This window comes from Cyprinus carpio, chromosome A9, assembly GCF_018340385.1.
Source record: "Cyprinus carpio isolate SPL01 chromosome A9, ASM1834038v1, whole genome shotgun sequence".
Lineage (NCBI taxonomy): Eukaryota > Metazoa > Chordata > Actinopteri > Cypriniformes > Cyprinidae > Cyprinus > Cyprinus carpio.
Genome location: NC_056580.1, coordinates 23375010 through 23393430, shown reverse-complemented (window position 1 = coordinate 23393430; position 18421 = coordinate 23375010). Strand labels below are relative to the sequence as shown.

General features: G+C 35.4%; 2 protein-coding genes across 2 annotated transcripts in view; one reads left to right on the top strand and one right to left on the bottom strand.

The window, feature by feature from the left end:
• The window catches only part of LOC109097747 (calcitonin gene-related peptide type 1 receptor-like), a 32472-nt gene extending 28570 nt beyond the window's left edge, over positions 1-3902 (top strand). Inside the window, exons 12-13 of the mRNA XM_042764493.1 lie at positions 283-324; positions 1400-3902. Of these exons, the coding sequence (XP_042620427.1) occupies positions 283-324; positions 1400-1618 (261 nt within the window). The 3' untranslated portion in view covers positions 1619-3902. The remainder of the gene's footprint in view (positions 1-282; positions 325-1399) is intronic.
• Positions 1-18421, bottom strand: part of gulp1a (GULP PTB domain containing engulfment adaptor 1a) — a 174040-nt gene that overhangs the window by 134419 nt on the left and 21200 nt on the right. Inside the window, exon 2 of the mRNA XM_042764497.1 lies at positions 2882-2974. The gene's annotated coding sequence lies outside the window, so the exon portion shown is untranslated. The remainder of the gene's footprint in view (positions 1-2881; positions 2975-18421) is intronic.

Genomic DNA, 18421 nt, shown 5'->3' with positions numbered 1-18421 from the left:
CTGTTGTGAAGAAAACAGCAAAGTGAGAGGCCTTGGACAGCTGGTACTGCTAGACCAAGCTGAATCGGCACAATGAATAATGCAACAAAACAGGCGTGTCATCGCAGATGTCTCTCTGTGCACATCAAGAGCACTCGCTCTGCCAAAATGTGTCAAAACACAAGGGAGAACTACTATATACTATTCATCGCCATCCGAGAAACGATTAGTGAAGAGGTTGCGATATACAGTAGGATATTATAATTTAGCTGTGCTGATGTGCATTTCTGATTTTATTTTTAAGGACTGTTGGTGGCCACAATCTTCTGCTTTTTCAACGGAGAGGTAAGTGTTTACCCAGCTAAAATGAAAAATGTCCTGTTTTTCTGCAAGGAATTATGCATTGCTGGTTGCTTTTAAAACAGCTCAATGCAAAAGCAAAATGACTTGGACAGGTTCCCGTAGAGTCAGGCATGTCGTATTGGTACATGTGGACATCTGGCAATGTTTTTAGGATTTAAACAGCCAGTACAGAATCTCCATATCTGAGCTTTGCTTTCAAGGAAAAGGGGTAATGAGGCATGCTGAAGCTTTTATGGATAATATCACTGGTTACAACTGTTAATACAGCCTATATGCTTAAATGGAGAGGTGGTTGGCGTGACGATTTATCTGTCAGCTGGTAGAGAGTTTGCTGTTTGCTTTCAAAATGTATTATATCAAATATATAAGAAGGTACATGTGACTACCAATTTTAGAAAATATGTTTCGAGTTTTTTTGCAGTACTGTTTTCGCACTGATGGCAGACTTAATTTGTCGTTAAAAAAACCCTCAAACTATCGCTTGGTTTGTGCTCCAGAGAAAATAATCAAATTAGATAATGTACATTTGTAATGTAATTATTTAAATTACAATATGCAAAAATATACATTACACTATGGTTAAGCAACATCATGTGTTATTTTAGTATCAGTGAGATACTACTAGAGCAATAATTTAGTTTTTTTTTTGTCATTTTTATAAGTATTTGTTTTTTTATAGTCTGTATAGTTTTTATTTATTTTTATTTCAGTTTCCGTTTAAGTTATTTTAGTACCATTTTAGGATCAAGTAAAAATAAATGAGAAATGTTACCATAGCAACTTTTTATGTAGTTTATTTCAGTTAAAATGTACGTTTTTCATGGTTTAAGTTTTATGTAACTACAAATATTATATTTTGTTGTTTGCTTAATTTAATTATTAATCATTTAATTATTAATATGAAAAGAAAGAAAAAAAAAATTTGAACAATGATTAAATGAATTGTATGATTTTGGTGCCACACCCTCCCCGAAATGTTACTATTTTAGAGAGGAAATGGATTATTTATGCTGCATTATTAGTGACTGAGCAGATCATCTGTCCATAACTTCCTCAGGTCCAAGCGGTTTTGAGAAGGCACTGGAATCAGTACCGCATACAGTTTGGAAGCACCATCATACAGTCTGATGCTCTGAGGTCTGCGTCGTACACGGCGTCCTCCATTACAGAGGTCCAGGGCTGTTACAGCATCGACGGCCAGACAGAACACTTGAATGGCAAAAACTGCCACGACATTGACAACAGCACCTTAAAACCAGAGAATCCCTTTGCCTGATGTCACTGAATGTGGCAGTATGCCGCTTTAAAAAATAAATAAATAAACTGTTGGATATAGCGACTGTCACATGGCTGACTTGGACCTTATTACCCATAAGTCACTGCTCTATCTCTCTGAAGGGTAGAAAAAAAGGCATCTCTCCTAGAATTTACACTGAAAAACATTTTGCTACCTTCATTTAATGTTAAGTGGACAAATATAAGCATTACTGGCCGGGTCTTTGTACTTTACAGTATTTTAGTTTGTGCAGTGGAATTAAGTGTAAATATTCAGCTCTTTTCTCAGATTTCATGTGTAATGCACTTCTTTGTCTTATATTTGTCCTGTGATGATAAAAATGAATTATCAATCTAATCCAAATGATGACCGCACTAACAGGAAATTTATATTTTTACTAAACAAAAAACAGTATGTATGTACACAGTGCCCAAAAGCCAGTGCCGCTTTTTCTTTTATAATAATGACTTGATGTAAATCTGCTATTTTCCTGTGCAGACAGTATTATAACCAATTATTTTTCATCTGGTCAATAACTATATTAAAAAAACTTTGAAGATTTAGTATTATTAGTATGCTTGAATTTGGTCGTTAATTTATTTGAAGGAATCAAAATCACAGCACTTCACATCCGTTATTTGACACAAATCACAGATAGTGTGAGTATTCTGTATAATAATTCATAAACACCTGTTTTAGGGACCCCTAAAAATGACACTGGAGATGGGACCAGACTTTATGCAACATTTATAAGTTTAGTAAGAATTTAGTGTGAAGCATTACAGTACAAAAACATGCTTACCACTTTAAGATTATTATTTCTCAACTTGTATGATTATTTTTTCATAATTAAATTTATACTACACATGCCACATTTTCAGTGTTTTTTGACTTCATATTTCTTAACATGCTTGTAGTGCTCAGTCACGTATGTTTCTTTTAATATGTTGCTTTTGTGAAATAAGGTACAATAATCCACCACCTAGAGTGTTACTCAGCAACTTTTCCTATAACATGCTTGGAATGTTTGAGATCTCGCTCTCTTGTGTCAAAGGCAGGGAGTCCTTTCACCCACTCTACCTAAATTCAATTACATTCCATATTATTTGAAAAATGTGCCCACTGTCCATTTCCTTTGATGTCACAGCGTTACCTAAACTCACTCCATTTAAGACTTCTGACAATCAACAATCCATCAGCCAGTTTTCATAATACGTAAAGGAATAGTTCACCCAAAAATGAAAATCGCTGTTATTTGCTTACCTTCATGTCCTTCCAAATCCATATGCGGACAAAAGGAGAATTTCTGATTAATCTTACTTCCCTCTTTCCAAGGATAGTTCGTAGTGGCCACATCTGTCAAAAAAAAAAAAAAAAAAAAAGTATTATAAATATTACCTGCTTCTGACTTATACACTATATTCTAAGCTTTAGAAGTCATACAATATTTACATTTTAATCTGCTCATTTTACATGACAGACTGAAAGTCATTATTCACTGTGTGTTAAATTATTATTTTCGCCAATTTAGGTGTTTCGCAAATTGAAAACTTGCATATTGTTTTTGGGTGAACTAATTTAATTCCTGCTTTTGTCCATATGCATATTTAAACTGTGTGAACAGAATTGTTGACAATGTTACAAATGCGGGGAATATGCTTTTACTAATTATGTAAATATTATATTCTTAGCTGTGATCACATTTGAATATTTTATGGGGGTGTGCATAATATCGCTTTGTACTGCAGACATGATTTGTGTGCATTTCTTCCACCCTACACAGGAACGTAACTCATTCTGGGTTCAGAACAAATCAGTATTAACATTGCAAATCACAGCACTTCACAGCATGCAAACAAATGCCAATCAAACATCCACTGTATGATATCATCAGGTTTTCATCAACAGACTCAACACAGTATTCTTTACCTTGAATGTCATTTATTTCTCATGAATGTGTGCCAATTACTGTTGCTCATAATGCTTCTTCATGGTTTTTGTTGTGTTGTTTGTGATAATTTGTGTTTCAGTGAAAACAAAACACTCACTGCAGGACAGTTTCATATGTTTCATACACATATTAGTCGTTTTTTGACCTGGTATTTAAGGTTGTAATTTGTGTGAAAGTGAATTTTGCATTTCAAGTTGTTATCAAAATAGTTGTATTGTGTATATGCTGCGCCTTAATTCAACCACTTCAAATGTTCTTTTCTGTAATTTGTCTTTGTTCTTTTGAGGTGTATTTGTGAAACATTTATTTCATAAAATGTGGGCAGTGTTGCAATCATGTGTATCGTATTATTCTGTAAGTACTGTATAGTTGAATATTTCATTATTAACATGCCTGTTGGCATGTTAATAATGCATGTTTCATTCAAAGCATTGGGGTGGGGATGAGATGTTGGTCGAAACATAAAAGTACATCAGTTCACACTGAAGAGGATTGAAGCCAATTTACTTAAATTCCAAGGACAATCTAATGACTCACAAAGACATGTTTGGCATCAAACATGTCCTTCCGCTGGCTTAAGAACACAGACACAAAATACTTTTGAAACCAGAAGGACTTTCCTCTCTAAAAGCTAAAGCCAGTTTGTCTAGATGACCACTGCTCTGTGAAATAGCGAGTCTAACAACAACTATGTTACATTTCAATCAATAAAATATCTGCCTATAAAAAAAAAGAAAAACAGTATATAGTTATATAGCCAAGTTATTGAAAAATTAAAATTTGCTGAAAATGTACTAAACCTCAGGCCATCCAAGAGATAGTGGGTGTTTCTTTATTGGAAGAGACTATGAGAAATTTAGCATAACATCACTTGCTCAACAAGAGATTCTCTGGAGTGAATGGGTGCCGTCAGAATGAGAGTCCAAACAGCTGATAAAAACATCACAATAATCCACAAGCAATCCACACCACTCCAGTCCATCAGTTAACATCTTATGAAGCGAAAAGCTGTGTGTTTGGAAGAAACAAATCCATCAAGGTTGTTTAAACCATCACTTTTGGTCAAAGTACTGTACCAGTCCGTAATCCAATAACGCTTCCTCCAGTGAAGAAGTCCATCCCCTGTTGTCCTATCACATCAAAATCCACAGATATATTTGTCTAAAACTGTTTTGGACTGTGTGGACAGCACTCCTGATTCTTCTTCACTGGAGAAAGCAATATTATGGATAGAGGACTCTTTTTACTCTTACTGTATTAGCCAGAAACAATAGTTTATAGTTTACAAAGTCTTAATCAAGGATTTGTTAACAAACATGCAGCTTTTCGCCTTAACATCAATTGATGGACTGGAGTCGTGCGGATTATTGCGATGTTTTTAGCAGCTGTTTGGACTCTCATTCTGACGGCACCCATTCACTGCAGAGGATTCACTTGTTGAGCAAGTGATGTAAAATTTCTCCAAATCTGTTCCAATAAAGAAAACAAACTCATCTACAGTACATCATTTTATTTGAACATGAACACTGCAAGTTAAGAGTTAAACAATGGAAAACAAAATGTAAAAGAGTAAAAAGAAGATGATATAGCGGCTTCACTGCCGAATTCCTACCTGCTTGTGTAAATTTACAAAAGTAAATGTCTGGACTGCATGTCATCAGATATTTATGAGAACTAAAGGGTATCATGCTGTGAGTAAAGACTACAGAAAAAGTTCTATCTAGGAAGTATTGGCCTGCCAGATGTTTCCTCTGACATGCCACAGTGTAGCATTAAATTGACAACATATGTTGTCCACCATCTTGGAAAGCATTAAGTAAATGGGGCAATCCCTTTAAAGACTCGAATGGAAAACAAACTGTGAAACAGTTGTATGACAGACTGAAAAAAAACTGCCTTTGGGGCATGAGGCCATCAATATAATTCAGTCTGAAATGTTATACTTTGGGGCCCATTTTCCTGTAGCTTGAACACTGAAGCGAATGTGTTCACATAAACAAGGTATTTTATTTATTCTATTCCAACTCAACAGAATATGTTCAGTGTTCAAGCTAAAAGATGAAATCTCTCTCAGCACGTAGCATGGTGTCTAATCAGAGGGAAAGTCCACCGAAACTGAGTGCTGGCGAAACAGCTGGGCTAACATACAAAAGCACTTGACAAACAGGAGATAAGCATTCATTCCTCTGCCCACATGAATGTGTGTTCACTGCATTTTCTGCTTTATCCAAGACTTTCAACAGTGCCCTGCGTCATTGCCTTAAATAAATAACACACATCTGTATTAAGTAAGATACGGCAGGCATGATTAGATGGTTCTGCCAGGTGAGGAATGCAGTTATGATGAGACTAGAATGATTTTTCACTAAGAATGTTTGGGGGGGGGGGGGGGGGGGGGGGCATAAATTTTTCTTTGTATAGAACTCAAAAACTCAGCCTAAGATCACAATTTGTGTTTCAAGGAAGAAAAGAAAAAAAATACCAGGATTCTAACAACATGGTAAGTAAAAGAGAATTTACATTTCTGGAAATTGGTTTCACATAAATAGGAATCATTCAATAAAGGTCAGTTAGCTATAATGTATAGTTTCCATGTGCTTAGTATGCTTTTTACAATGTTCAGTCACAGTCTATTTCAAGTGTATTTTGTGGACATCTTCTGTAATCAATGACAAGGCAAGAACATAATATAGGATTGAAAAGGATAAAATATGAAAGACTAGTTCCAACTCCAGCTCTCTTGGGAGACTTTGCATATCACACTCACTGACTGCAAATTATGTTGGTTTAGTATATGGGGATAGATTACAGAAGCAGTTTCATTAAATAAAATGTCTTTCAATAGCTTAACCCCAGAAAAAACAACAACAACAACAAAAAAACACAATACTATACATTATGTATTGTTCAAAGTCTACCTAAATACAATAAACAGTATTAGGAAACCTGTAAAGAACTGTCCCAGTTATATTTCACCACAAAATCATAAGGGGGGGGGGGGGGGGGGGGGGGGGGGGGGGAAAGCAAAAAAGATATTGCTTACACAAAATACAGTTTCATTTCAGGAATATTTATTTTAGATTGTGAAATTATTTTCATCACAATTAAGTATACCTACACAAATTCTCATTCTCAATGAAAAACAACAACAGAAAGAATAAAAAGTATTTGGAAATCATGGTGGCATCTTTATAAATCATCATATTGCAGTATTTTAGTGAAATAAATCTGGAGGAATTAGAGCAATGAGAATTTGATGGGAAATAAGCTTAAATGTTATTAAAACAGACATTAAAATAGACATATGGACATGTTTTTGTCGGATTCACCAATTAAATATTTATAGAATATAAACAGTAGCATGATTAAAAATCATTTCACAGACTATGAAAAGTAATGCTGCTGGAATATGAATTTAATTATTAACACTTTGTGATGATTTCTCTATCATGATATTTTGACTGTTTAAACATACAACACAAGCCTTGACCTACTGTATACAACATAAAAATGTAACCTATATTTTCCACTGCTGGCATACAAAGCTTAAACAGTGTAGAGATTAGTGTTGTAAAACTGACTTCATTTAATATTTACCTTGGATACCTTTTAGCACTGTTGGGCCAAAATCAAATAAATGAAAAAGAAAAAAAATCTGGAAATTAACCAAATACATTACAGTCAACCACATCCACACATTTAAAATGTAACCTTGAAAAGAGTGTTTGTATGCACTTTAATACATAACCAAATCTATCTCTCTTAATCTTTTTTTAAAATAATTTTTCCTTAATTAGTTTATTAAACTGCCTTGTTATTAACATCTCGAATCTCTCATTATGGAGATGCAACAACATTAGCATCCATGTTTCAAGATTACAGTTGGCCCTAAATAGCACGCAGGCCAGACTAATGGAATATAACACAGGGTGGAGGCTGCCCAAGGCCAATGTCACCTGCATTTAGCTTCAAAATATGATGAAAACATGCTTTTTACCAATTCACAGATGGGTGAGTACCACTCTCTCATCCTCACACATTCATACGCCTAGGGAAGTGAAACAGTGAATGGAACTCACACACAGAAAAGCCTATTCTCCTATTTGTTTATTTCTCTAATTGCACATATTCTTACATCACCAAAAATGATTATATTGTTGAAATTATTGCACATTTTCTTAAAATGATCATGACAAAAACAACATTCACGGTTAAATGAAATGCACATGTGACTGGCATTACGTACAAATCTGCTTTAATTTCAATAGTGTAAACATTACCATCTAAATATCCATTAAGAATAATCACAAGTTCATCTGGGAATATTCTGAACTACAGCATAACTTTCACTACAGCATAAAAGTCACTAACTAGACATCACAATAAAAAAAGACTCCAAGAAGACCCTGATGGGACATATATGAGAACATCCTTGGGTAGGAAATTGCAATTTAGCTGCACGTTAAACTTTGAACTAGGATTAACCTGCTGACATATGGCCAAAATATGACTTCATGAGAAACGTCTCGAATACGTATGTAACCCTCGTTCCCTGAAGGAGGGAACGGAGACATCACATCAGTGATGACCGACGAATTGGGATCCCTACCAACACGCCACAGGTGCTGCCCCCTCCAGTGCAATGAGAACACCCACCAACCACTAACACAACCCAAACGATACTAAACGTTTGACATAACGGAGTCTTTTATGCAACTCCAAGATGGTCATGTCCCCTCAAGGAGAACATGCACCATCTACGAACGCTTCCTCAGCGTGCTTAATGCCCAGACACGCGAGCCAGTGATCATGACCGTTCTGAGGCACCAGGTAATGATCACATCCAGAAATGCATGGGTGATAAGACATCTTTAAAAAGACACGATTACACATGTTGCTCTTTTAGTGCTGAAGCACGCAGGGGAGCTGGCCACCACACACTCCTGGTGTAGCTGTGTGCACAAAGACAATCTTTTTTTTTTTCTCCTGTGAGACCGTGACCACTGCTGCTGTGCCGTAACGCCCGCACTTGTACTCGCAATCATTCAAAGGACAAGAGAGCAGTAGTGATGCACCACCGCTCGGCTCTGAAGCGAAAGGATGACTTAATGCAGTGCACCTGCTGCCTCTTATACCTACGCTGCGGGTGTGGCAGCCAGATGAGAAATCTGCATGCCAATGTCCATTGGCTCATTTAGTTACATATCAAAGTGGATTGGTCTCTCTGGCCAGATCCCAATTCGTCGGTCATCACCGACATGACGTCGAGAGTGACCGACTGAAAGAGAATTTGATTGACTGAGGAATACATCCAAAAAAGGCTGGAATGAAATAAAAAAAGTTACATTTTATTCATATTAGTGTGTGTGTGTGTGGGGGGGGGGGGGTCAGTTTCAAACATATTCATATTCAGTTTCAAATTGTTCAAAATGTATAAATAATTCAGGATCACTAATTCAGACAAATTGTTTGACTTCAAAGTACATACTATGGGGTCCCGAAGCGAACTGCAGCCTGTGACACAGTGTCCTGGCCAGCACAAATTTGTTCTTGATACAAAGGTGCCAAAAGTGTGTTTGTTCTATCTAATCAAGCCTCAGCTTTGGCAGCACAGGAAATGGATATTTACTCAATAAAAACAATCACTATGACCATCCAGATCGGTCCCTCATCAGGAATGCTACCAGGATTTTATGGGAAATGACTGTTTACTTGTACAATTTCCAGTTGTAATCTGTAAAGTAAACAAGACATTTGAATAAGAGCTTCTTTCAAGGGAATAAGGGACTGTGGTGCTTTTGGTGTGATAATGTAGTTATATCACTTGCTCACCTTCGAAAAACACTAATCTGATATGCTCCTGAGGACCTAAACAAAACGTCTTTGGAATTCAAAGACACAACCCCAACACACACACACACACACACACACACACACACACACACACACACACACACACACACACACACACACACACACATACACATATTTGGAATATATTTGCCCGTAATTGTAATGTTGGGTACACCCAGACTCGGCTTACTAAAAAAATTGTCAATCCTCTTGGAGTGGATTTCTGGGTTTGTCCGACATCTCATACTTGATGATTTCAATATCCTTAAAGTCGTTTGAACAACTTGGAGTAAAGTACAACATTTTCTCCAGAGATTTTTTCAGTACCTTCAAATTTGGCATTTCACAGAGTCTCTTTTACAGCAGGACAAACTTTATTTCAAAATGTATCAGAACTGGAAGAAGCCATGATTTCTGCCAATTCTCTTAAAGAGATTAATTTAAGTATTATATAAAGTATTATGCTCTATTGCTCTACTCTGACGTCTTATAATTCTCTGAAACTGTTGTGTGAATGGGATCTGAGGGTATCACTTAGGCTGGCTGATTGGACTAAGATCTGTAATGGAATTTTTCCAAAGTGCACCTCAATTTCTATACATGAACAAAATTCAGATTTTTTCATAGGATCTATTTTACACTTTTTCGACTTCATAGAATGTTCCCTAGTTGCTCAAACCTTTGTTTTAAATATAAGACAATCAAGGGCATATATCATACTGTTCCCTTCATTTTATTTGCTGAACTACTTCTGGAAAGATTTTTGGTGCAGACAATAAATCTTTATTAATCCTTTTATTGAGGTAAAAAAAATATATAAATAAAGGTGGGTCTACACCCCAGATTCCCATGGTCATCATACGGATATCCCAGTTGTCAGCTTTTTTTCCTTTGGAGAAACTAGATTATGATCTATATCATAAATCAGACAAATTCGGGAGACTTTGTAAACCTCTTCATTCTTTACAGAAACTCTGATTGCTTGTTTCAGGAGAACTCTCTCTCACACACACACACAGACTCTCTCTCTCTCACTCTCTCCCTCCCCTTTTCCTGTTATGTTATGAACAATTTATGTAGTAAGAAATCAATACATATCATAGAATGTAAGTGTTACTCTTTTCAGTGCTTTGGGTTTGTTTGTTCACTGATTTTGTATGTCTTTTGTATATTTAAAAATCAGTTTAAAAAAGATTGGCAATACAAAAATGTGATTAAAAATCTCAAATGGCATATTTACAATTAATAATCTTGATTATAGTTTTGAGAAAAATAACTAAATAATTTACCTATTATTGTGGAAAAACATGCTTCAATTATAAAAATATAAACTATTACATTTATAGTTAATACATGTACATGCATATATTTATTAAATTATTACTACTCTTATTATTATTATTATTATTATTATTATTATTATTATTATTATTTATATTTAAATGCTTTTAGTCATGATGCCATCTACATAGGTTTAAAAAACAAAAAATAAAATAAAAACATAAAACAAAACAAAAAATAAAACAAAATAAAAATAAGTCTTTCCTTTACTAGAGAAGTCAACAATTTTCAAAAACCGAGAACAGGAAGTTATTATGGCAAACCCTTGAGGAAATTCAGAAAAAAACACAGATGTCCCTCTACAGAGGAAAACAAGGTAAAGGGATCCCAGAAGGATTTGTGATTTCAATTAGTTTTTATCCTTGCAATGCCTGTTGGGTGATCTGCTCAGTTTTAGCAATTTTCACATGGTACAAGGGAGCTTTAGTCAGGGAACACATAAGTGAGATTATGCAGAGATTCCCATAAATGTTTGGAAAGCAAGACAGTGTACTGGAATACAGAGCCATAAAAAATGCACACTGAACACAGCACAAATACAAGAATGACAGTCTGGAGTGTCCAATTTTCTGAACTGCCACAAATGATCCTATTAGTCTGGATGAACAGAAGAATATAAGAGGTGCTGCGCTGTAATTTCACAGTTGACGTCAAGAGATGTGAAAATGCGTCACACATGGACAGTACAAATTAAACCTCAGCCATTTACAAAGTGACTGAAACTGGGTCTCACAACAACCGAGGATGTGGTGTTATTGATCCTCAACTGTTGCCCCCGTGTTTGTGCCCCCAGTTTAGTCCGAAAGTAATAAACAAGGAGTTCATGCTGTTGTCAGATGTTTGACCTATGCATTCAGAGAAATCGTGCCTCTTCCCAGGAGAGTCCATAGTGGACCCAACAAGGACAGGTGCTGTTATTTGAGAGCCTGGGGTGTATAGGCCACAGCTGTGAGGGAAAGAGCCCAGTGAGCATGCACCGCTTCTGGGAACATCCTGTCATAGTTGTCTGGGCACAGCGGGAACTCAGACAGCCAGAATGTTAGCTATATTACAGACCCATTGCATCGCAAATCCAGGTTTAACCGAAAACAACTGAATTTGGTCAGCAAAACTACTTGTGCCATGCAAATGTTTTGAATAATTATGAAAAACAAAATAAATCAATAATAGAAATATAGAAAAATAAACTTAGAATAAATTAATCAACTCAGAATAAACAAAAATAAAAATAAATAAGTTAGAATACATTTAGAAAATGTAGACACAAACAAACAATTATTTAAAATAAATAAATGTAGAATAAATAAATTTAGGTTAAAAATACATTTAGGAACAATAATTTAATAATAAATAATTTAATAATACATAAATAAATGTAAGATTTAAAAAACTATTTAGGATTAATAATATGCATTTAAAATAAATTAACAAACAAACAAATGCTTATGAAAATCTCATTAATGGTAATGCAGAAATTGGGTCATTCAGATTTACATGGACAGTCAATTCATCACTGGTGCCAACATGCTTCAGCCAGCAAGCCTGGTGATGATTGCTGGGGTTAGACCTCGCATGGAGACAGGTGTATCATATCTGCCACTCTCTAACGAGAAGTGAAAATCCCTGGATAAAGCCAGGACATGTAACCAGAGCGTCTCTCATATGTGTGATTCAGTGTAGCTGCTGAAGCCTTTGTGCAGGAGGTGCATTATAATGTCCTCATGCATTTAAAAGGCTGGTGGGAATCAGACACAGGAAGAGCAGTCTTCTGTAAGGTCCTTGAGAGTAGCCTGAGCTACATTAATGTGTCCTCACTGACTCTAAAATAAACCTGTCAACCGCCCACTGAGAGGAACTCATGCTAATGCTTCCTGCAAAGTAAATCCATTAAAATGGGCATTACTAGCATAGACAGTCTATTCAAAAGCACCTTTTTTCACAATGCATGGAAATCTGATCAAATCACATCTTTAGGATTGACTGCACACACTGCCATTTTGCAGATGATGTAATCAAATCCATTTCTTCAATTAGTGTGGTCACTATCCCATATATCAACACCGGTTGCCATAGTAATGATATAAGTGACAGCAAGAGACCGTAATAAAGAAATAGCATACTGTAAAGCTGTCATTGTAAGAAAAGGATTGAAAACTGAAACATTCTCTCTTCTCATGCCCATCATGACAGCATTGAACTCATTATCCTTTAGACAACATAAGAAACAAAAGCATTACTGTAAAATTTACACATTTATATATATGCTATATTGATCACTATGTGATCGACATATGCGAGAGAAAATGAGACAATGCAGACACTACTGCACAACACATATGACACTATGTCACATCCCAAAATAAGAGGGGAAAAAATTCTACTCAGACTGATATTGGAAGGAATGAAACTAATCAATTCTCTATAATGAATCAAAGAACTGGTAAAATCACAAAAACCAAATCACATATTCATGTGAATTATCCAAAAGTGTCTCTAGTAGCCTCAGCTTGTATATATATATATATATATATATATATATATATATATGTGTGTGTGTATGTATGTTTATATATATATGTGTGTGTGTGTGTGTGTGTGTGTGTGTGTGTGTGTGTGTGTGTGTGTGCTATAAATATTAGTAATTATTTATTATTAATTACTTATAATTTAGAATGAATAACAAAGTAAGAATATAGAAAGACATTTAGAATAAATAAATAAATTTAGGATTAAATATTTATTTAAAAATATAAATATACAAATAAAGTTATTAATTGTATATTTTTAATTTTTAGAAAATGTAATAAATATGTATAATGTATATGTATAATAAATGTCTCACAAAATTAATATTTAGAATCAAAAATAGCAAAAGCACAGTTACTACAGTAAATTTATACTAATATTAATATGATATCTTCAAACAATAAAAGAACCCTTCAGAATCTTATTGTTCCTCTGTTTGGTTTCCTTTTTTGATAGTGTGGCATATACCACCACCATTTTACTACAACAATAATTGTTTTACAGTATTTTGATCGTGTATCATTTAAAAAATGGTTTAAAATAATAATATCACAGATTCATGTGAATTATCATTCAAAAATGTTTCCAGTAGTCAACCTTCTTTAAGAAAATTTCCATAACTATTGATTTCCACCAAAAATTTAAAAATAGCTTATATCACCACCATTTTACTACAACAAAAACTGTATTGACTTTGGTGGAAACTATTATCAAAAGAATTCTACATTGGAGTGATTTATAAACACTTTGCGAATCAATTCATGTGAACCTTAAAAAAAAAAATCATAATAAACTGGTTCAAAGACCGACTTATTCGCGAATCACTAGACTACAAACAACTAAACAGATTTGAGTCGGATCAGCCAAAACAATCAGATTTGTTGCCGCTTGTCTGAACTAAGCCATAGTCTCTAGTTGCTCAGACACTAATGCACATCAGTGTCTGGATGCTGAGGCGAGAAATGGAATGCCTGTGGGGATCCTTGCATAACTGATAGCTGGAGCGCTGTCAAGTACATTTGAGTTCTCTCTCTCTCTCTTTCTCTCTCTCCTCCTACATGGTGAATGAAACAGAAGTCTAAAATGTGCTCTAGATTAGTAGACGAATCCTTGAATCCACTTATTTTTAATGACTTGTGCTCTATGACCTGATCTAAGTTACAATAGTATCAGCTGGGCCTCTAGTAGGGTCAAGGCTGGAAACAATTTTCATCGAGGGGAGAGGACCTACAACAATTTCTGCATTTTATTTTTAAAACTGAAAAGAGGCCCAGAGTGGCCCATAGATGCCCAAAATGACCTATAGTCGGAGGCCCTGAATCCCCAGTTTGGTCTCGGAGTAGCAGTACAACATTTGTAGTTGTTAGTGCTCTGGTTTACTTAAGATTTAACTTCAGAAATACCTCTTCTCTAAATATAGTTGTTGTCAGGATTATTGGCAACTTTGGTAAATATGAGCAACGGAGGCTGTGAAAACTTGTTTCTTCTTTTGATATTTCATTAAAGGGGTGGTTGATTGTGATTTCACTTTTTTAACGTTAGTTAGTGTGTAATGTTGCTGTTTGAGCATAAACAATATCTACAAAGTTACGAAACTGAAAGTTCAATGCAAACGGAAATATCGTCTTTTAAAATTCTGGCAGTGCGATGCCTACAAAAACGTCTAGTATTGTTTAGGATTATTATTCCAGTGGTGCCAAATGAACTTCATGCCAACTCATCCCACTTAGGGCATACTCACATTTCACATGGTTTCCTTGTACTGAGTCTGAGGTGCATTTCTACACCAATAAGGTGAGAACCACATCCATTATAAACCTGAATATACTCAAATTATTTAAAAAAAAAAATACTATCCAAGTAGTAATAGAAGATGTTTGTGTTGTCATAAAGATGACAGTAGTGCACGCAAAAGTAGTAGCTGTTCCATGCTCTGGCATGGTTAGCGATCACAGTTCTGCACCTGAGCCCAATCAAACAGCCCACCTCTACAAGTGGGCCAGGGCACAGCACAGAGCGATCACACTAGTCAAACAAACCAGACTTTGGGCTCAAACGTGATCAGACATGGTTCAGTTCACCTAGTTAAGTACACCCTTAAGTGATCATACCCTGCAGTGGCGCAAAAAGTGGGTATGCGCTATATGCGGCGCATAGGGGCGCCGCACCATGGGGGGCGCCAAAGCGATGGTTAATTTTTTTTTTTTAAATAATAAAAGTTATATAAAAGTTATATATAAATAAAGTTATATAAATTTTAGAGTACTAACAGACTAGAGTGGGCGCCGGTGCCCTCATAAGATTCCATCATAGAATTTAGACATAGAAGGGTAATATCAGGAGTGGGCGGGGCGCCGTGAGCGCTGAGTGAACAGCAGTAACATCAGTGAGTTGTCGTTGAAACTCGAAAAAGACGGATAAAGCAAAAAAGCTATCGGGGGCTAAAAATAGAAAAAGAAAGAGGGAAAAGGAGATGGCATGTCAGGGGATGCAACAGCAGCTAAATAAGTGGATGGTGAAAGGCAAAAGGGTAGGATTTAAAATGTGACGTCTATGCTTGGAGGCTTGCAAATACGTTATTCATGTTAACAGACTAGCTAGCGTTTGCTAACACTGGGAATGTAGCAGACAGAATATGAAGCTAGCTTAGAATATGCAAAACCGAGGCTGCTGAGCTGAAAACTGAAAAATATAAGGTAGCATTTACAATAAATGACAAGAATCTGGAAAACAACTTTAATATCTCGTTTACCGTGGAATCATGCATAGATTTGCTACCAAACTTGAAGGCTTGCAAATATTAATGTTGGCTGGCAAGTATTTACTAACTTACTGCAAAATAATGTTGCTGATATCTACATTTAGATTTTGGTTAAACCCTATGGTACCAATCCCATGCATGACATATCTCAATTTTATTAAAGTAAAATATCAACTAGTAAATATAAGGTAGCATGCACAATACTTGACTAGAAGCTGTAAAACATTACTTATGCAATAAGGCTGGGTCATCATGGAAACAAATAGATTTTTTTTTTTTTTTTTTTTTTTACAATTAGCTGTTCATGTTAGCTCAGCTGTGCTGTCAGACATACAGGCTACAGTTACATCTGCTGGGTGACATGCAAGCTGTAATTAGGGTCACATCTCTCTCTCTACCTTTAAAGATCTGTGCTATATATATATATATATATATATATATATATATATATGTGTGTGTGTGTGTGTGTGTGTTTATGTGTATATATGTGTGTGTGTATTATATTATAGGCTTACAGTGGCTGTCTGATATACTTTAAAATAAACATTTATTATTTTAAGCCCACATATGATGATGTCCGGCACACTTATTTATTTAAAAGTTGGGGGGGGGGGGGGGGGGGGGGGGGGCAAAATTTTTTGCTGCATACCCCCCTAAAACTGGATAGTTGCACCCCTGATACCCTGGGACTTGTATCTACACATTTCTGGTTAAGACAAAACAAACCTAACACACATTAGTAAGCCCTGCTAATGGAATGGTTCAAACAGTGTGAAAGTATTTGCCATGGTGTTGTATGGAGGAATCATTTGTTTTCTTACCAAGAGCCTTAAGAGTCTTTTAATCTAAGGAGGTCCAAAAACAGCCAAAAAGAGGAAACTTCTGTCAAGTACAATCTGAAGGAAAATGCATTGCAGTTTTCCTGTGATTGTGTAAAATTCACCAGCAAGGATCTTTTCTACTCATTTGTGATTATTAAGGTTTTCAGAAATCATCTAAATCCACAACTGAAGAAAGAAAGAACTGTGCATTTATTTACTTACAGGCATTTAGCAGAATATTCTTGCAACAATAAGCAAATTCAAACAAAGCAAATCCAGTGGGACTCGTTGCCTGGTTATATTTCGATAAACTATATCTGGTAAGCAGAATGCAAAACATTTATAATTAAGTTTAATTAAAAGGTTTTTGAGGATGAATTATGCGTGACAGTCTCATCAAATTCCCTGGAGCTGAGCAATGATTAAAGTGCACAGCTGTCTACACATTCATGCCAGAGGGAAGTAGCATATTTAGTAAACCTCATGCTCCCATAAGAAAATCATTTCATTTACAATGTTGTTTCTTCTAATATTGTTGTGCTTGTCTGATCATCATCATCTCATTCATTGTCTCCGTGGAGGGAATTGTATACATGGGAATGTATGTCTGCTTGAATTATTTCCAAAAATCATAATGGAGCAAGACCATTAAAACACAAGAGGACTAGTTCGAAAGTAAGAAAAACTTTCCCAGAACATTTGCTACCTAGCAACTAATTTCCCAGAATTGTTGCTGGAAATCACTGTTTTGGCCAAATGAATTTCCAAGACTACGAGTAAGATAACTTCCAGACCCACTGTAGGGAACGCCGGTGGGGAATTTGGTAAGCTGAGGAGCTTCTTACTTCAATTGAAAAATAAAAATTCTGTCAGCATTTGGACACCCTCATTTCATTTTGTTCCAAAAAGTCTGAGATCTCTAGTAAAAAATGCTAATTTTATTAATTTTAAATTGGCACCAAATCGGTCTGATTACCAGCATTCTTCAAAATATTTTTTTATGTTCCACAGATGAAATAAAGTCACACTGGTTTAAAATAACATGAGGGTAATTAAATGATAAAAGAATTAAATTTTTAGTGGACTATCCTGTTAAGATCCTCTTGCCAAGAAAAAAATGGATGACATATATTTTTTAAATTAGACAAATTTGCTTTACCTGAAAATGTTAACTGCCTTGAATAAGACATTTAATTAATATAAACTAATTGTTTTTCAACATTCTCTCAAATCATAGAAAAATCTTTAAAGTTTGCAGTTCACCCCACTATCCCCATTAGGTCCCTGTTTTTGTATCTCATCCCATCCTGAAGTCCAGACAACCAATCTTTCAAAAAGCAGAGTTCAAACTATTGTTAACTGCTGTACATATTTAAATTAATCCGAATAGCAAACAAACAAGTTTTTATTATTTTCTCCAAAATAAAGATAACGTACAAAAAATATATATTGTTTTTGCACTGAACCTGTGAAAATTTCCCTCAGGTGGGTGTTCAAAGTCCATTTGGCAATGAATTAATGCTACTGTGCAGCCTTGGTCTTATTATGCA